General features: G+C 46.4%; 1 protein-coding gene across 2 annotated transcripts in view; it reads right to left on the reverse strand.

Moving 5' to 3' along the window:
- UCKL1 (uridine-cytidine kinase 1 like 1) overlaps positions 1 to 20942 on the reverse strand; it is a 42706-nt gene that overhangs the window by 16542 nt on the left and 5222 nt on the right. Inside the window, exons 1-8 of one of the 2 annotated variants that reach the window (XM_063296888.1) lie at positions 19842 to 19924; positions 10167 to 10360; positions 8860 to 8966; positions 6414 to 6584; positions 5301 to 5372; positions 3353 to 3542; positions 2360 to 2421; positions 1079 to 1095 (exon numbers count right to left, since the gene is read on the reverse strand). In XM_063296888.1, coding sequence (XP_063152958.1) covers positions 1079 to 1095; positions 2360 to 2421; positions 3353 to 3542; positions 5301 to 5372; positions 6414 to 6584; positions 8860 to 8966; positions 10167 to 10360; positions 19842 to 19909 — 881 coding nt within the window. In that variant the 5' untranslated portion in view covers positions 19910 to 19924. Of the gene's footprint in view, positions 1 to 1078; positions 1096 to 2359; positions 2422 to 3352; positions 3543 to 5300; positions 5373 to 6413; positions 6585 to 8859; positions 8967 to 10166; positions 10361 to 19841; positions 19925 to 20942 lie in introns of those variants that run through there. The other variant, XM_063296887.1, reaches the window with a different exon arrangement.

The following is a 20942-nucleotide window of genomic DNA, read 5'->3' on the forward strand; positions in this document are numbered from 1 at the left end:
GAAGAAGGCAGTAGCAAACTATTTCTGTACTGTTGCCAAGAAATCTACATGGCTGCTCTGTGTAGCCAAACGAAGGGATTGTACCCAGCTGATCTTGGCTGCCCCCTCCCCCCAAAACCAAACAAGGCTGAGCTTAGTTAGAACTTGGATAGGAGACCACCAGGAAAGCTTGCAGCCATAGGCTGGACTGGGAAATTGAGGACCATCTATAAAAAAGGCATTAACGAACTGCTTTGCATTGAAAGGCAGGATTCCCACAACAAATCACAAACAACACAACCATATTTTAGTGTAGTCTGGCCTGTTATGTGAACACAAAGTGGATGAAGAGGCATAATATAAGAGGGGACAGATATCTTGCAGAAACTGATTCTCCCTAGAAAATGCCCTCTTTACTTAGTTGCTGCATGAACACGACAATCTGGGTTCACACAACACAAGGAACCCAAACTAATCAGGCAAGGGTCACACAAAGTTGTAAATGACCAAAAAAACCCAAGTTAATGCTAATCAAGCTTAGCATGTATGAATGTATCTACTACATCTTTACATGACTTGGTTAAGAGTGTTGTGTCAACACAGTCACTATGTTCCACCCTGCACTTACTACTTCTCTCTGATGTTATTAACATTTTGCTACTTAAGTAAGTTTGTTATTATAGCTGTATTCTTAAAGCTTCCTTCCTTCCTTCCTTCCTCATCAAAGCCTGTCTGCCTGCCTGCCTTCCTCATCAAAACCAACCTTCCTTCCTTCCTTCCTTCCTTCCTTCCTCAAAACTCTCCTTCCTCTCTCCCTCATCAAAACCCTCCTTCCTTCCTTCCTACCTTCCTTCGCTGAATTTAAAAATTAACCAAAAAGGTTGTTTGTTTTTTAATTAAAAAGGCCAACATGGACCCCAAGTTTTGAGGACATTTTTATTCTCAAAAATGTAAGAGAGCTATCTCTTTTTATTGCCTTTGCTAGAATTTGGTGCCCAGGGGGAATGAGTCCGGCCTCGGTTGCGCTTGAAATGCCTCAGGGCTGGTGTGTGAGAGGCGGGGAGACGTGGCAAGGGAGGAAAAAGGCACAAATCCTTACCTGACGCTGAGTTCACGCTGCAGGAACAACACAACAAAGACAGTGAAATCGGTATTAAAACACCAGCAAGGATGTAGGAAGCCAGGGGGGAAATAAAAAGAAATCAAAACCAAGCAGGAATATCTCTTTCATAGTCACAGCACTGCAAGTTCATGCCTTGGTGCTTTTTTTTTCCTTAAATCATTCAGTCTCAGTTTTGCTCAGGGCAGGTTTATGCAAGGACTTTGTCCACTTTGGGTTCTTTAACTTTTCAAGAGGTTTTCGAGGGCCCAATGGAAGCTGCTTGTGCTATGCCTCAAAGGAGGGTCTGAAGCACCCCACCCTGGGGCTGGCTAGCCTAGCCCAGTTACCTCCTGAGCTTCCTTTCTCAACCTTTGGGCCCTGGAGGAACCCTTGAAATATTTTTCAGGCCTTGGGGGACCCCTGCACATTCAGGCTCAAATACAGGACAGAAGTTACCAAATTATTCTATTCGTTTCTCGTGCAGACCTGTATATATCCATTAAATAAAGAATGAAACTTACTCTTTAATGTGAAGTTGCCCGAATTTGAAATAATTTTTAAAATAAATCGTGATCTCCCAGGGAACCCCCAGTGAGCTCTCATGGAATCCGAGGGTGCCACGGAACCCTGGTCGAGAAACCCTGTTCTGAGCAAACCTGGATGGGACAATGGATGGGTGGCAATCCACACAACCCAATTCCGACCCACTCCTTGCCAAACTGAACCATGCTGTTAAGTCTGCAAGTGGCCCCTGGAGATTAATGCAACTCAAGCAACTTTTTTTTTCTATTTTGGGATCTCCTAAATTCTTTTTTAAACAGATTTTGATGCATCTCTGAAGGGGCAAACCCATGGCTGGTTACCGTCCTCCCCTTTCACCCTCCCACCCTGGTTTTGCTTCCTCCTCTCATGTTCCTGGGCTCAGCCGGAGTATCTTCCAACAGAACTTCTCCAGTTTGCCCTGGAGCTCTTGAATTGTGACCCCAAGCAGCTGTCCCCAGTAACAGTTCAGGGCAATTTTACTCCTCTAAAAAGTTTGATAGAGGATTAGAGACGGGTTTGTTCAACCAATCTGGGGAGCACTGGATAGGGTATGGGCCCTGATCCAGAACCCTGTTCTGCAAACTTTGCAGTAAGGAACATTTCTTCCAGAAGGGGACTGATGCTGGCTGTGCAAACAGATGCACTTTTAGCAAAGAATCTGCAGGGAAGCTGAGCTTCCTCCCCAGCTGACACCACCCAATGGAAGGACTTCCATGAACAACCCCCAGGCCTCACCTCTTCCAGCTGGCTGTGCACATGCTGGACGATCAAGTCAATAGCGACAGTATTTCCACTGCCTAAAACAAAAATGCAGAGAGAGAGGAAAAAAATGAAGGTTCAGTTTGCTTCCTGTAATGTCCCGTAAAATCCCCTAGAGGGCGCAAGCACCCTACGGATCTTGATGGAAGCCGCAGAGTCGAAATCAGGAGTTGCAATTTTCTCAAACCGACTTCCTATACCGTATGTTTAACCGGCCCACAATTAGGTAGCAAAATGCTGCTCCCACTGGATTTCTCCAAAATACAAATTGATCTGTACCAACAGACAGCCAAGGATGATCCGCGAGTGCAAGAATGCAAACTTTCCAATAAAAATAGTTTTGGAACTGATTCTCTAGGCAAGGACATTGCCTCGCATTTTAAAAAAATTTTCACCTTATATTTTTAAAATACATACGGGTAGTCCTCGCTTACCGACCGTTTGTTTAACGACGGTCTGAAGTTACGACAGCCTTGGAAAAGTGCTTTGTGACCTGTACTCACAAGACTGTCGCAAAATGCCGCACCACCCTCATAGACACATATCACAATTTGGATACTGGGCAGCTGGCTTGCATTTACAACTAGTTGCAGCATCCTGCGGTCACATGATTGCAATTTGAGACCTTTTTTGTCAGTTTCCGGCAAAAAATGTCCATTGGGGAAGCTGGAGTTGCTTAACAACTGTGGTGATTCACTTAACGACTGTTGTAAAAATGACTGTAAAATCAGGTCCGGTCATGTGGTGACTCACTGAATGACCACACCGCTTAACAACCAGTTTTCCGGTCCCTCTTAAATGAGGACTATCTGTAAATACAAGCCTTAGGAAGCAAAATAACAAAACGAATGGGAATCCTCCAAGCGTTTTTTAAGAAAAATCAGGGCAGTCTGAGCGAGAGATTTTGCAAATGGCTCCCCAGGCAGGAAGTCCAGCCGGGCCTGCAGTGAACGGAAAGAGGATGCCCACCTCGTGGGACGACGATGTCAGCCAGTCGCATGGTGGGCTGGATATACTGGTCAAAGGCCGGCTTGACAAATTTGTTGTACTGCTTGATGACCCCCTCAATGTCTCGGCCTCGCTCGCTGATGTCCCTGCGCAAACGCCGAACGAGACGGATGTCAGAGTCGGTGTCCACAAATATTTTCATGTCCAGAAGCTGGAGGGGAAAAACAAGGGAAAAGAGGCAAGTGGCATTCGGGCCCAAAGGAGATCCCTCTAGAGAAGGGTTTTTCAACCTTGGCCACTTTAAGACCTGTGGACTTCAACTCCCAGTATTCTGGGAGTTGAAGTCCACAGTCTTAAAGTGGCCAAGGTTGAGAGACACTGGGGGAAGGGAAGGGAAAGGAAAAGGGAATTCTGGGAGTTGAAGTCCACACGTCTTAAAGTGGCCAAGGTTGAGAGACACTGGGGGAAGGGAAGGGAAGGGAAAAGGGAATTCTGGGAGTTGAAGTCCACACGTCTTAAAGTGGCCAAGGTTGAGAGACACTGGGGGAAGGGAAGGGAAGGGAAAAGGGAATTCTGGGAGTTGAAGTCCACACGTCTTAAAGTGGCCAAGGTTGAGAGACACTGGGGGAAGGGAAGGGAAGGGAAAAGGGAATTCTGGGAGTTGAAGTCCACACGTCTTAAAGTGGCCAAGGTTGAGAGACACTGGGGGAAGGGAAGGGAAGGGAAAAGGGAATTCTGGGAGTTGAAGTCCACACGTCTTAAAGTGGCCAAGGTTGAGAGACACTGGGGGAAGGGAAGGGAAAAGGGAATTCTGGGAGTTGAAGTCCACACGTCTTAAAGTGGCCAAGGTTGAGAGACACTGGGGGAAGGGAAGGGAAAAGGGAATTCTGGGAGTTGAAGTCCACACGTCTTAAAGTGGCCAAGTTTGAGAGACACTGGGGGAAGGGAAGGGAAGGGAAAAGGGAATTCTGGGAGTTGAAGTCCACGCGTCTTAAAGTGGCCAAGGTTGAGAGACACTGGGGGAAGGGAAGGGAAAAGGGAATTCTGGGAGTTGAAGTCCACGCATCTTAAAGTGGCCAAGGTTGAGAGACACTGGGGGAAGGGAAGGGAAGGGAAAAGGGAATTCTGGGAGTTGAACTCCACACGTCTTAAAGTGGCCAAGGTTGAGAGACACTGGGGGAAGGGAAGGGAAGGGAAAAGGGAATTCTGGGAGTTGAAGTCCACACGTCTTAAAGTGGCCAAGGTTGAGAGACACTGGGGGAAGGGAAGGGAAGGGAAAAGGGAATTCTGGGAGTTGACGTCCACGCATCTTAAAGTGGCCAAGGTTGAGAGACACTGGGGGAAGGGAAGGGAAAAGGGAATTCTGGGAGTTGACGTCCACGCATCTTAAAGTGGCCAAGGTTGAGAGACACTGGGGGAAGGGAAGGGAAGGGAAAAGGGAATTCTGGGAGTTGAAGTCCACACATCTTAAAGTGGCCAAGGTTGAGAGACACTGGGGGAAGGGAGGCGAAGGGAAGGGGAAGGGAAAGGAAAGGAAGGGAAAAGAGGGGAAGGGAGGAGGAGGAGAAATAGAAAGGAGCTTCATTTTTAAAGCTTATTTCCAATATTTATTTATTTGCAAGCCTTCTATCCTGCCCCAATCTTAACCACCTCTGGGCAGGTAAAAGATAAAATATAACATACAAACTGAAAAGAAAAACCTAAGCCCCGCCTAACCAGGGCCAAGAAAGAACTGAAGGCCAAAAGACACTCAAACAAGATGTTTCATTTGGGAGTGGGGGGAAGAGGGGGCTCCTCTGGATTTCAACTATGTGGACCCCTAAGTGGCAGGAAATTTCTGCCACCAGCTTTCAGCTCCCCGACCTGGGGTGTCCAAGGGGTGTGTAAAGGAGACTTGTGGTCTGGAGGTGGCTCTGGGGGCACCAGGGCTCCCCAACCCCAGGAAAAGAGGCTGGAAACCCAAGCTTACCTTTAGGAGCTCCTTATCGGCAAATGCCATAATACCTTCAAATATAATCACGTTGGCTCCATAAAGCATTTTCTGGAAGCAAGAATTGTGCACAAAGACCATCAAAGTTTGTTTAAAACAAGGCTTGGATATAACAAAGCAAAGCACATGACTAGCTTGGCCTAAAAGTTTAATGTCATCTTATTAAAGGTGGAGTGACCCAAGATGGGTCACCAACAATTTTTCCAAGCTAAATCAATCAGAAGTTCCCTAGAGCATGTGATATCTCAGATTCTTGCCATGATAAGCTCAGTTTCAAAAAACATCTGTATTTATCAGCCTGTCCCAACCCTGTCCCCTCCAGATGTACTGGGACTACAGCTCCCAGATTCCCAGCCAGCATGGGCAACAAGGAATTCTGGGAATTGAAGTTCTATCAGAAAGATGCCAGTTTGGGAAATACTTGGACAGATGTATTCTAATATACAGGTTGCCTCAACAGGTCGCAGCACCTGGCTCAGTTTTTCAGGGCTCAAGGTGAAATAGGGCTGGACCTAATTAGCACTTGGATGGAAGACCACAAGGAAACCTCAGGGTTGCAGAATGTATATATTTATGTATATGTCAAATTTAGTCACTGCCCATCTCACTCAGAGTGTAACTCTGGACAGTTTACAATAAAACAGGAATAAAATATTATTTAAAATACAATAAAACAGAATAGACTGATGTTGGGGACAAAAATCCTAGAAGAGGGATTTCCAACAGCTTCCATCTTGGTACCAAGAAAATGATGACACTGACATGCCCATGAAGTCACAAGGAACCACAGTGGTTTAAAAGGAAATGTTATTTTAATATATACTTTTATTTTGTGACTCTTAAGGATGAAGCTTTAGTCATGACAACCCCAATTTTATTTATTTATCTATGTATTAATAAATTTGTATGCTGCCCAACTCCCAACCATCTGGGCAGCTCACAAGCAAAACAAAGAAATTACAATAAAACCAGCTCTTTCAGAGGAGTGAGAAAGCTGAGCCCAAGAGGTTATTCAGGCAAAGGAGACATGCCATCCTAAAGGGGTGGAGCTTAGACCCCTGAAACCAAGGCAATCTCAGAAGCTGGGCTCACCCATTCCTTCTTGCGACTATGGGTGGTGAAGTCATAAATGGGGATCTTCACACTTTTCCCTTGCTTGAGTTTTTTGAGAGTGGAGATGATCAGGTCAAAATCAAAGGCGTCAGGATGGTCAAAGTTGAAATCATTGCTGGCAGCTAGTTCCTGCTGCTCTTTCGTCAGAACCTGTCCCAAAAAAAGAGATTTTGGGGAGGGGGGCATTGTGCAGCCCAGTTGAAGCAATGGTTGGTGATCAAGGTGCTTCAACAGGTAGATTTTCTTTATAGATTTCAAGTATCAGCCCTACCTTTCATGCTTGGCCTCACCAAGAGGTGTGCAAACTTAAAACCCTTTCATATAATTTAAAGCACTGTCATGAATTTAAAGAACTGTAAAGCAAAACGGAGGCATCTTGAAACAGACATATGCAGCCAAGTGAAATAAATCAGTAACAGTGGATTAAGAGCAGGAGACCTGGGTTTGAGTCCCTCTACTGTGTTGGAAGGTCCCTCGCACAACCAATGAGGTTGTTGGAGGAAAAAGTGGAGGCGATAATGCTATGTATACCTCCTAGAGCTCAGGGATGTCCATAAGGCATGGTAAAAAAAATCAACGGTGCCACAATGTGTTCAAAGCTCCATATAAAAACAGATGCCACCATCTTGACTTTTTTGACCATCTCCTGCAGGTACCTCTACTAGGGCTCCTGCAAGGAAAGCCAGATTCAGGCCCAGAAATAAAAATATTCAGTACAGGTATTCCTTGCTTAACAACCATTCATTTTACGAGCAGTGCTGAAAAAAACGATTTATAGCTGGTCCTGTCATTTATGACTGTCGCAGTGTCCTGCAGTCATGTAATTGCCATTTTCAACTTCCCAGCCAGCTTCCAACAAACAAAATCAATGGGGAACTGTGTGATTTGCTTAACGACCATGTGGTTCGCTTAACGACCAGCGCAAAAGGTCGTAACATCAGATCAGATTCACTTAATGACCGCTTCACTCAGCAACCAAAATTCTGGTACCAATTGTGGTCATTAAGCAAGGACTACCTATACATATATCAAGAGATGAAGCTGACTGACTAGTAGCCCATCTATGTCATCACAACTGTGATTGGATATTCTTTTAATTTTTTTTTTAATCTGTTCAATCGTGTCCGATTCTTGGAGACTGCCTGGACAAGTCCCTGCAGTTTTCATGGCAAGATTTCAGAAGTGGCTTGCCATTGCCTCCTTCCTAGGGCTGAGAGAGAGGGACTGGCCCAAGGTCACCCAGCTGGCTTCATGCCTAAAGCAGGACTAGAACTCACAGCCTCCCAGTTTCTAGCCTGGTGCCTTAACCAGTAGACCAAACTGGCTCTCATTCTTTTAATTCATTGCTTGCATTTTCATAATCTTCTTGCAAACCAACTGGAGGGGAAACAGCTGAGAAAGATGCTAAATTGATTGATCCTGGTTTGGCTTTTGACATTTTCTTATAGCAGTTCCCAAAGTTGGTCCCAGATGCACAGGATTTCAATATCCAGAATGCCTTTGCAAGTAGGGCCATCAGTCTACCTTGGTGAAAAAGAAAAATCCAGAGATGTTCATGCTCTTTCTACATTATGGGGAGATGCCACGGCTGAACATTGCCCCGGTTTTGCCTACTTCTGGGGTGCACAACTTAGCTTACCAGGGCTGTCTGCATCCCTCAAAATCTTGGGGATAACTTGCATGCTTCCTAAAGTTACGTATTTATTTAAACAATTTCTATATAGTTACTTATTTAAACAATCTCACGGTAGTGACTCTGGGCAGCGTAGAAAGTTAGAAGTTAGAAGTCAGAAGTTAAAAGTTAAAATTAAAGTTGCTCTGGTCCCTAACTTTTAATGTGACACAAGTTAAAAATTCCTAAATATACGGGAAATAATATTAACATGATTTAAACAATTTGTTTCATTGCCCTGACCTTTCAATGAAATCAAATTGAGTTTCTGTCCTGGCCCTTTTGAAATCCAGCCCCTCGGTCCGTCACGCCAAGGTCACCCTCCACCCTCTCTGACTGGGTCAGAAACCTCACAGGGGGTTTCCCACTGGCTTCGTTCACACAACCAATTGATTTATTTCTGCAAGATGGTGAGCTTCACTAATATTATAACCTTGGTTACGATGCCTTGTAGCTTTTGGCCGGTGCAGTCAGACCTGGCTTAATGTTAGGCAGAGACTAACGAGACTGCCAGAGCTGTACAGTAGACTGGTAAGTCAGAAGTCGAGATCAATAAATAAGTAAGTTAAGATGAAATCACACTGTTGCCCAGAAAGCAGCAGGAACGTGTCAATTTAATCACCAGGATTCAGGCTGGACTCGGTGATTTATCCCAGCCCTTGGGCACCCCACCTTGAGCTGTTGAAGGGAAGGATTCGCACTCCCAGCCCTTCTGTCCCACCTGCCTGGACTCTCGAACGCAGCTCTGCTCACCTTGTAGAAGGCGTCCATGGATAGCAGGACCACCCAGGGCACGTCCAGCGCCTCGATGATCATCCGGGCCACTGTGGTCTTCCCAGAAGCAGTGCCCCCACCGAGGCCTGCAGAGAGAGGAAGGAAGGAAGGAAGGAAGGAAGGAAGGAAGGAAGGAAGGAAGGAAGGAAGGAAGGAAAGAAGGAAGGAAGGAAGGAAGGAAGGAAGGAAGGAAGGAGATAGGATGGAGAAGGAGATCAGGGGAAGAGGAAGAGGAAGAGGAGGAGAAGGAAGGATGGAGAAGGAGAAGTCAGATCAGGAGGAGGAGGGAGAAGAAGTCAGATCAGGGAAGGGGAAGGAAGGGGGTAAGGAAACAAGGCAGGCTGGCACTAAAAATAAAACTGGCCAAGGGGAGATGCCATTACAGGGTTACCAGATAAATATCTTGATCTGCCAGGCAACCGTTCCAGGGAAAGGGGATTCCCGGGCATCGAAGAGTCCCTGCACTCAGGAATTCAGAAATCCATCGGTTGAGACCCCCCCATCATGACTTCACCAATGAAATCAAGAAAGGAGAGACCCCATCACAATGAATTCACCAATGATCAAAAGAGACCTCACCGTAATGAATTCACAAATCCAATAAACAGCAAAGCAACCGGCCCCAATTCTTGACATGAAAACTCATTAAAGGAAGCCCATCAGGATTGGGGTTCCCAGCTGCACTTGGCAGCACGGACCTCAGCACAGGGGGGAAAGGTCAAAAGAGTCCAGAGATCAACCGCCCACCCCTTTTTTTACTGGCAGGGCTTTCATTCTGCAGCCGGGGCCCCATCGTTATTCTTAAGGCACCCCAGCTCTGCAGATAAGCTCTCATTTCATTCCCTGGGATGAATGACTAACTTTTCTTTCTCCTCCTTATGGTCCAGCTTGGAAAGACTTCGGGAAAACCCTGAAGCTTGGAATAATCTGGATGATTTATCGTTTGGTTCTGCATCTTCCAGGAGGTTCTAGGGAGTAGAACAGGGTTTCTCAACCTTGGCTGCTCTAAGCTGTGTGGACTTCAACTTCCAGAATTCCCCAGCCAGCATGGGGAATTCTAGGAGGCTAAGAAAGACAGGTAGATCACAACGATCTTGCCAGGTAGGCTCAGATCAGGAATTCTCTTGCCCAGACTTCAAGCCCCACTGAAGGGGAAGGCTTCCCACCTATACAACTAACCCTTTAACCGCCTCAGCTGCCATGCCTTTCTCCGTTATGGTTCGGGGCCACCGCCTCCCCAACCTGGTACCCTCCAATTGGCAGCAATCCCACGCGGCACCCCTTACCGATAACGAATGCCTCTTTTGACTGGGTGCCATGTTCGTTGTACCAGGGGGGTCGGCCCGCGGTGTAGATCGTCCTTTTACTGGTACGCAGAAGGGGGGGCTCTGATTTGGACTGGCTGGTGGTGCGCTTCCTGGGGGACTTGGTTCCGACAATTGTGGGCAGCAGCCTGTCCAAGGTGTCAACACTGTTGTTGCTACAAGGGGGGGGGGGGGCGGAGAGAGAGACACACACACACACACACAGGGTCAGTTCTTAAGCACCAGCAGGCAAAGAGGTCACTTAAAGCCAACAAAGAATCCATCTCAACTGGGTGGCCTCCAGATGTTCAGGGCGGCAAGTGGCACCAGTCATGCAGGACTACAGGTAGTCCTTGACTTACAACCATTTGTTTAGTGACTGTTCTAAATTACAACAGCGCTGGAAAAAGTGACTTGTGGCCAGTCCTCACACTTACGACTGTCACCATGTCCCTACAGTCAAATGATCAAAATTCAGGTGCTTGGCAATCAGCTCGCGATTATGACAGTTGCAGCGTTCTGGGGTCACATGATCACCATTTGCAACCTTCCCAGCCGGATTCCAACAAGCGAAGTCAATGGGGGAAGCGGGATTTCCTTAACGAAGATGTGATTCGTTTAATGACCATGGTGTTTCGCTTAATGACCATGGCAAAAAGGTCGTACAATTGGACGTGATTCAGTTAACGACTGCCTCACTTAGCAATGGACGTTCCTGTCCCAATTGTGGTCGTAAGTCTAGGACTACCTGTACAGAACTCCAACTGAGGTTCTCAAAGTCGGGGGGGGCATCAAGGACTCTTCTGCTAAGGAAGACAAAGGAGGACAGCCAAAATCACCCCCTTTTTTCTTGGCTGACCAGCAGAGGAGGAAATGTAGCTAGCGGGGGCCAAAACAAAGGATGGGGTCAGCAAAAGAGGAGGAGGAGGAGGAGGGGGAGGAGGAGGAAGGTGCCCGCCACCTGGCAGAACTCATAACTACAGTTCCCACCAACTCTGACTCCAGTTGGCCACCAAAATGACAGATGTGGGAGCTGAACAGGAAAGAATGATGTTATTATTCCCAGGCAGACCCCACCACCATCCACAGTGGGTAGGATGATGGAGGGATGACGACTCGTGCCCTGTGACATCATCTGATGCAAAGACATACACTGCAGGGTGTGCAGCGTGATGCCAGGATGCCCTCTTGACCCTCGCTTCTGCCCTCTGTGGATGCCCCTGTCGGAGCCCAAGCTCGCCCAGTGAGGGAGCACCAGCCTGTCACCATCTTTCAGTTGTGACTATCTTGTTGGTGTGTTGTTGGGATAAAAGGCCCAGACATTGGGTAGCAGCCACAATGTCCCACGAACAGTGACGTTGTTGCACAAATCATGCCACTTGGGTGGTGATGTCTTGGCCTCCTTTACCCCCCTCCCCGCAGGTCCGTGCGAGAGGTGATGTCATGAGTACTGATGGTGAGCAGGAGGGGGCTTCTATCCAGAGGGGAAAATGTATGTGTAGTTCAGAGCCTTTGAACTGTCCTTCAAAGAAACTCAGAGCAGATCCGCCTTGAGTTTGGGGTTTATCTGACTGGGTTTCCCATGCTCCTTCAGTCTGGTAGGATTTTTCTGTCTATTAGAGCAGTTATTAAACACTAGAGACCAAGATACCATCTCAGTGTGGTTCTTTGCTCTAAGATAGGACAGGCCAGACACACCGCAGACACCCGACTTACCCTATTGTAACATACATTTTATACAATCCTATACAATACAGGATTGTATAGGACTGTATATATTGTATGGGATCCTATACAACAGGGTTTCTCAACCTTGGCAACTTTAAGATGCGTAGACTTCAACTCCCAGAATTCCCCAGCCAGCATGGCTGGCTGGGGAATTCCAGGAATTGAAGTCCACACATCTTAAAAATTGCCAAGGTTGAGAAACACTGCTATACAATATAGCATAGTATAAAATAGTTAAGAGCAGAGACATCACACTGACAACAAAGGCCCGCATAGTTAAAGCAATGGTGTTCCCGGTAGTAACATATGGCTGCGAGAGCTGGACCATAAGGAAGGCTGAGCGAAGGAAGATCGATGCTTTTGAACTGTGGTGTTGGAGGAAAATTCTGAGAGTGCCTTGGGCTGCAAGAAGATCAAACCAGTCCATCCTCCAGGAAATAAAGCCAGACTGCTCACTTGAGGGAATGATATTAAAGGCAAAACTGAAATACTTTGGCCACATAATGAGAAGACAGGACACCCTGGAGAAGATGGTGATGCTGGGGAGAGTGGAGGGCAAAAGGAAGAGGGGCCGACCAAGGGCAAGGTGGATGGATGATATTCTAGAGGTGACGGACTCGTCCCTGGGGGAGCTGGGGGTGTTGACGACCGACAGGCAGCTCTGGCGTGGGCTGGTCCAGGAAGCCACGAAGAGTCGAAAGCGACTGAACGAATAAACAACAAGATTGTATATATTGTATAGGATTATATATATTGTATAGAATCCTATACGATACAGGATTGTATAGATTGAAAGCATGGAGCTCACTGCGGGGCATCCCAAGGGGGTGATTAAGGGGCAAGGTTTGGCTTTTGTTTTAAAGTTTTATTGTTTTACTCTTTTATGACTGCTTTATAGTTATCGGTTTTACTGTTGTGAGCCGCCCAGAATTGCTTCCGATGGGCAGCCCTATAAATCTTTTAAATAAATAAATAAAATCCATCCTGCCTTGCACGCTATTTGCAACCCTTTGGCTGAGTCTTTACCAAGCCACTGCCCAACGGGGACGGATCATTCCCTTTTTATATACCCCCACCGCGACTCTGCCTTGCTGACATGCGACGAAGCCGCAGGGCAAAGCTCAGCGAAGCCACGTCTCTTATCCATCTACACCCAGGTCTGGAAAGGAAGCAGACAAACCGCCCTTTGTACTGCCCCCCCCCCCCGGGAAGACATTTATCCCTGCTTGCGGCCTCCAGCCAACATTATAAGCTTTCCAGAGCAGCCCACAAGCCCGGGACAGGTTATTTATAGCTGATCCTTCCAACACCAGCCTCCTCCCCTTTTCTTTCCATCGCTGAGCCCCCCGGCATCCGCTTTCGGAATGCATTTCTAACGACAGCCGCCTGCAAAACAGGTTGGAGAGCAACCGAAAATGATCCAGGCAGAAATGGATAAACGATCCTTCCCAGGTAAGACAAAACATTCCCCTTCTTATCCATGAGCCAAACAGGTAACTCTTTCAGGATTTCAGACTCCAAAAGTGGCCTCTAATTCTAGAGATCAACTGGACATGAAAGAGGGGGGAAAAAGGTGGGGGGGGGATGTTAAGGGATTACAGTCCTCAGAATGGACTCCTATTTTCCACTTTCTTTATTATTAGCCATCTCCTAGTGCTTTCTTAGCAACAACTTGTTATGTAGAATTTGCATTGGTCAAGCCTTCCTTATTTTTTTTTAATACATACACAGACAACTTTATTTTATTCTGTTTAACGTCACCTTGGGATGGGGCTATTAGAGGAACAATTAAAAACCAGAAAGTGGTTCCTCCCGGCATGTTTTTAAACTGGTTCCTTCTTATCTGTAGGATCCAGATGGAGGCAAAAATAAAAGGAAACACCCACCAAGCTGAACCGAGATTAAGGCTGGCCTCAGGCTGGGTTTTGGCCAGCTGGCAGGATGACAGATCAAAATAAGGTCACAGTGGAAATTTGAACCCCAAAGCCTAGGTCTGCAAAGCTTCCTGCCTTCTAGGTCATTTCCCACCTGGAAAAGTTCAGTCCTTTCTTTGCATAGAACGTTTTTCCTAGAACTTTTCAGGGAAGATGAAGTCATTGGGGTGATGGTTATAATTCTGCATTTGACTCTTTTCAGCCCCACCCCCCCGCCCATGGCACATTGCAAAAGATGGAGGAGTCCTGAAGTTTTGCCCCAAGTGAGCAAGTGGAGCTGCCTGGCTGGACAGTGTTCCACCAAGCAAGCATTGGACAAGGACCTGACTCCAGGGAGGAAACTGGCCATGGATTGGGTGCGGGGGGTCAGACTTCCTCCGTTAACCTTTCCAAATTTGCTGAGAGCCGGCAGGAGTTTTGCCCAGGGAGCAAAACAGAGATTGTGCAGGCTTTAAAGGCGGGGCGGGGCATATCCCCCACCCGAGCAAGCTTGAGAATGCGCAGATGTGCAGACCCTCCAAAAACATGTGCAGAGTTGCCGCCTGTCTGCACATTGTGCAGCCAGCATCTGCCTTTTTCTTTCTTGCAGAAAAGGGAGAGATCCTGGAACTCTTTCCGAATCCAGTGGGAGGAGATGGGTGGTGACAAATTTAATAAATAAATAAATACATACATACATACATAAACTCTTTCCGAATTGACGCTTTTCAACAGGTGTAATCCTAATCCCGGTTTAACAAAACACACACCTGGGAATTTGACAGGCACGTCCCTGCAATTTTCCCAGCAACGTTTTAGGACATCTGTCTTCTTCTGGGATGTTTTTCCATTTTCCCAGTCCAAACTACAGCTGTGGAGTTTCCTAGTGGTCCCCCATGCAATGACTAAACAGCTGTGATCCTTCTTAGCTTTCTGAGATCGGCCAAGATGGACTGGGTGCTACTACCTGCTGAGGACAATCCATAAGCCACCCCCAATTTGGCCTTGCCTAGCAAATCTCAATCTGGCTTGCATGTTGCAGAAGAGGAAAATGACTCAGCATATGACTGGAGAGTCATCCTATTAATTATATGTGGTTTTAATTATCTGAACATCCCTATGAAATGAACTTGACTGTATTTCTTTTGCCTTGCAGGAACTCAAGCTTCCTCCAATGTGCTGCCTCTGGCAATATTTTGGATCACAATTCCCAAGTTGGTGTAAATCAGGACATCTGGAGGGTGATCAGTTGGGACTGAATGTCCTGCAGGGTTAGCATGATTGCAAATCTTCTCTAACCCTAATTCCTTTTATGCTCCTTGCAGTATCTAGACCAGAGAAGTGCAAGACAATCCATTGGGGTGTGGGAAGAAACCATCAGAATATTTATATTTGTTTATCTAAAAAAAATACAGTAAGGAAAACCAAGTTATACCAACTCTTAATAGAGTGTATATTATATAAAATATGTATTTGGGGGGAGGTATGTTTTACAATATACATAATCTATATTGTTAATGTATATACTTTATAAATAAACCTATATATCTTTCGAATGCATGCTCTACATTTTTTTTTAACTGAAAAGAGAACACAATCAAAGAAATGGGGAGGCTTCAGCTCCAGACTCCTGTATTATGGATGGGGGAGAAAAATGATTTAGTGTGTGTGTGAATTTTCAGTGCATGAAGCAAAATACACAAAGCAGAATGTAAATGTCCTTCCAAACTCACAATTTTTTGGATTTTACAACACAATTCACACAGGTTCCCTGCCCCCATCCAATTTTTTTTAAAGGGGATTAAGGAAAAGTTTACAAAGCATAAAGAAGTTCATGACAACAGGGGACCACATGAATTATTTTAGGGAAAACATTTGCAAAACCTGTGCCTGATTGGCAAAATTGCAACCACAAACGTGTGTGTTACAAGAAAAGGCCACCAAAACCCTACATGTTTCAATGCAATTTTTAAAAAATTCTCTAATTCAACAAACCAAACACAAATGGGAAAACAGGAAAAAGGCCAGTGGGGGAAAATTTGGCCATTCCCAACGGAAATCTGAATCACTTCTGGGGAAAGGCATTCAGTGACCATTCGCTTTTTGTCTGCAAAGTATCCATCAACCACCCAGGTCCCCTTGTGAGAATTGGGGAAGGAAAATCAACCCCGAAATCCCTGAGTTGTTTGTTGAGCGGTAAACAAACTGGCCGTTATTCCCAGAGTGACGTCAACGGGAGCCAACGATGCCGTGAACAGGAGAGGAAAAAACGGTGCCCAGAATATTTGTCACTTATGCACAAGGTGCTTAGAGTATTTCCGTTTTCAAGGCAACCAGTCTCTGAAAGTTTGCAAAGGGGACCTTGAGACTCTTTGGACCAATATATACAGGTAATTCATGCACACTGCCATTGTGGCTGTTCTTTAAGAAATGCTGCTATGATTTTCCATCAATGGATGATGCAAACATGTGGGCCTGACGCAAGTGTGCAAGGGCAGAATCAAAGAACACGTGAGTGTATGCATGTGTGCAAACACACCGAGGAAAAAACCACTAACGGGCAGAATCGAGCATCCTGACCACCTTCTCTTTCAGTCAGGTATGTGCTTGTATATGCTTAAGTTTCTAGTCTTCAAGGCTGTGCAATGCTTCTCTCAGACACCGGAGAAAAGAATGAATAGGTCCCAACTGGACAGGGTGTAGTCCTAACCCTCAATAGTTACAGGTAATCCTCACTTAACAACCATTCGTTTAGTGATGGTTTAGACTTACGACGGTGCTGAAAAAACTGACTTATGACCAGTCCTCACACTTATGACCGTTGCAGCATCCCCACGATATGGGTGCTTGGCAATCAGTTTACATATATGACTGTCAGCATCCTGTGGTCATTTGATCGCCATTTTCGACCTTCCCGGCTGGCTTCTGGCAAGCAAAATCAATGGGGAACCACATGATTTGCTTAACAACCATGTGATTCGCTTAACATCTGCAAAAAAGGTCATAAAATTTGGTCAGATTCGCTTAATGACTGCTTCGCTTAGCAACTGAAATTCTGGGTTCAACTGTGGTTGTTAAGTGAGGACTACCGGTAATTATGCATGCATTGCAAGACCAGGAGACTACAGAAATTATGAACAGTCATGGTTATCTTATTATTACCACCATTCTCATCTGAAGAATTTTGATCATGAAGATTTTCTGCTGTTTCTGTTAATTCATTAATTCTGTTAACTCTATCCTAACTCTCATCACCATGATAAAACTTGGCAAACCTCAGTCTCTGCACAGAAGCATCATGAAAAGATTATCTCCATAAAATAAAATTGAGCTTGGAGGATTTGCCCAACATACCAATAACCTGAGGGAGAACCACAGGCTCTTAGAAATTTTATAATAATAAATAATATTGGCCTCAGGGTCTTTATTTCTATTGGTTTACTGGTGGGCAGGATTCTTTATTATTAGCAGACAGAATATGTTTAGGGAATGGACGAGTGCAGTGCTTCTCAACCTTGGCAGCTTGAAGAGGTGTGGACTTCAACTCCCAGAATTCCCCAGCCAGCTTGGAATTCTGGGAGTTGAAGTCCACACCTCTTCAAGCTGCCAAGGTTGAGAAACACTGGTCTAAGGCTTTCCATTATGAGGAACCAGCCTGGACAACAAGCTGAGTTCCAGCCAGGCTGCACAGAAGGATGCATTTGGGGGGCTGTTTAAAGGCCTGATGAGGGTACATCCACCCCCCACCCCTGCCCTTTCTTCAGAGTAGCCTTTATGCTTAGCAAGCCCTGAGTGTGCAGCCACTCACAGTCAGGAGCTGTGGCTTACTCACAAGGAGGCTGGTGTTTCCCCTTCCCCACCACGTTCTTCTGCTCACCCAGGGTAACTTTCCACGTGCCCACTCAGAATAAATCACAGTTACCCTAGAAAGGTAAAAGTGAGCATGAGAACCATCAGAAAGGTGGCAAAAAAAGAATTGGTTTCTTTAAGATGCCCCAGGCAGATAAACCTTCACTTTAAGGACAGATTTGCTGCATATCCATCAGCCAGGCATCATGCTGATTTATTCTGCCTGCAAGGCAGTCTTGACTCCTGCCAACCACATGGACATATCCTGGCATTTTTCTAGCCCAACTCACCCTTGCCCCCTTCTTCCTGGGGCTGTGAGAATGGACTGGCCCAAAGCCACCCAGCCGGCTTCGTGCCCAAGGCAGGACTGGAACTCACAATCTCCTGGTTTCTAGTCTGGTACCTTCAATCACTACACCAGACTGGCTCTTATAGTCTCTCGTATGTATGTACAGGGAGTCCTTGACTTACAACCACAACTGGGACTGGAATTTCCATTGCTAAGTGAAGCGGCTGTTAAGTGAGTCACGCCCAATTTTACAAGCTTTTTTGCCATGGTCGTTAAGTGAATCACTGCAATCGTTAAGCGAATCCAGCTTCCCCCATTGACTTTGCTTGTCGGAAGCCAGCTGGGAAGGTTGCAAATGGCAATCACATGACCACAAAACACTGAAACCGTCCTAAGTGCACGCTGGTTGCCAAACACCTGAATTTTGATCATGTGACTGCAGGTATGCTGCAACGGTTGTAAGTTTGAGGACCATTCACAAGTCACTTTTTTCAGCACCATCGTAATTTCAAACAGTCACTAAACGAACAGTCGTAAGTTGAGGCCTACCTGTATGCATGTATGTTGTGGATTCACAGGACAAAGAAAAGGATGCCATCTTTAGAATACATATTACTTTTCCATCTCAAAAAGCCAGAGTGGGCAAAATGCAACTTTTAAAGAAAAAACTGCAAAAAAACTCGTCCCTTTCCCTCCCCCTATTTAATGCAAACTAACATCCCACCTCCAAACTGTGGACTGATTATCCTCCACACAGGTCAGGCTAGACTTTCCGCTCAGAATATGGATCCAAATGAAAACATCAAGAAGCCTTAAAACAGATTTTCCCCACCTGGCCTTTCCCCAGCTGTGTCGGGACTCAGTTCCTAGAAGAATCCCGAACCTTGTGGGATTCCCGGGAAGCCTGCGAGCCCAACTGAAGGGCACCAGGTTGGGGAAGAGCAGCAAGCAAATGTCCAGTGTGTCAGAGAGCGTCTTAAGGATATATTTGTTTACAGCAGACTTTGGTTTGGCTTAGAGATTGGGATGCCAAGTTTCTCTTAACAGGGTAAGGTTGCAGAACAGAGAACCAAGGGACCAGTTCGGCAAAAAGACATCCAAAATAGCAGTGGCTATTACAGACCCTTCCCCCACCACAACACAAACCCAGTTTTTCACTGTCATGCCCCTAAATTAATAAGAGCGATGGGACCCTTCTCATTTGGCAGAAAACCCCCCACCCCCCCAATACCCTTTGGCTCATTCATGCAACTTATTTGCTCGATTCCCCCCACATGGGATGTCGGTACCAATAAATCACAGGGCTTAACACGCTGGTCCCACCATGCACAAAGACAAGGGCTGGGTGACAGGCAGCACCCCAAATGGCAAACTAGCCTAACTCAGTTTAACTTAGCCTAGTTCAGGGGTTCTCAACCGGCATGCCGCAGCACAGAGGTCTGCCACGGGCTTATTTCTAGTCTGTCCCAAGTTGTCTGTCTTATGTTATTTTTTTCAATTTTTTCTATTACATATATTCTGTATCATCCATATCTTCAATACAGTGCAGATGCTAAAAAAAAATATATATATATATATATAACTTCCCCTCAACCCATGTCTTACACATTTAAAAACACATATAGACAATTATTAATTTTCTGGGGTGCCACAGAACGACTGCTACATCCAGTATTGTGCCGTGGATTCAAAATGATCCAGAACTCCTGGTTGGGCGAACCCGGACGGTATTGCACCAAAGCCGATCTCCTTTTCTGGCCCCATTTCTCTGCTTCAAGCCTTCCTTTAAAAAACATACATTTCCTGTGCAGGAGCAAAGAAAGCAGCTTTCAGAGAAAACAGTGAGGTTCAGCAATGCTATCCACACACGGTACCTACCCACCGTCGGCTCCCAGCGCCCAGCAGCCGGAAATCCTAACCCCTGAATATGCAGGGGATTGGCTCATCTCTCCCGAAGTCCAGCGAGGTGGGGGTAGGCAGAGAAAAAACCACTTTGGGGAGAGGGGTTGACTCAGGTCGTGCGCCACACGTCTTTGCCTTGATGTCTCATCCTAGCCTAAGGGCATTCAGGGTCTCTCGAAAGGAGACACCCTGCACTCCTTCCTCTTCGGGTCCAAGGGGGCAAAATTGGGGCTTGCAAGAGCCACCAAGAGTGCCCAAAGCGATCCAGTGTGCCACAGCGAGAGAGGGACGGAGGAAAAGGAGTCACAGAGAGACAGGGAACTGGAACAACCGGCATGCCTAAGAGGATAGCTTTAACCTAGAGATTAGATTCATTACCTGATATATTAATAGCCCTGGCGTTGCAAACAGGAAGCCAGCCACAGAACCCAGCCTGAAGCCCCTCAGCTCCAGAGGCACCAAAAACTCCAAGGGTGGAGGCGTAGCAGCCTCTGACCGACATGTAGACAAGGTCTTGGGGCCCGATGGAGGGATATGGTGAGCAAAGGCGCGGCATTGCGAGACGACTGTGCAGTTCAGTCGACGTCCCCTTGGGCCAGCGTTTGCAAGTCTCTTGCAGAAAAGCATCCTTCCTGCTAGAGGTATGGGGTTAGCCCTGAGTTCTTCTACACCAGGGGTGGGGTGGGCATAAAGCCACCTATCTCTACAATTGCTAATTGTAGACTCCTGGCTATTTTGAGGGGGAAACAGACGCAGGATTATAGTCTGTTGTTGTTTATTCGTTTAGTCGCTTCCGACTCTTCGTGACTTCATGGACCAGCCCACGCCAGAGCTTCCTGTCGGTCATCAACACCCCCAGCTCCCCCAGGGACAAGTCCGTCACCTCTAGAATATCCTCCATCCATCTTGCCCTTGGTCGGCCCCTCTTCCTTTTGCCTTCCGGTCTCCCTAGCATCAACATCTTCTCCAGGCTGTCCTCATGAGTCTAAGCCAGTGTTTTTTCAACCTTGGCAACTGGAAGACGTGTAGACTTCAACTCCCAGAATTTCCCATGGCATGAAAAAATTAGACTTTCCT

This window comes from Candoia aspera, chromosome 3 (assembly GCF_035149785.1).
Source record: "Candoia aspera isolate rCanAsp1 chromosome 3, rCanAsp1.hap2, whole genome shotgun sequence".
NCBI classification, from domain to species: domain Eukaryota; kingdom Metazoa; phylum Chordata; class Lepidosauria; order Squamata; family Boidae; genus Candoia; species Candoia aspera.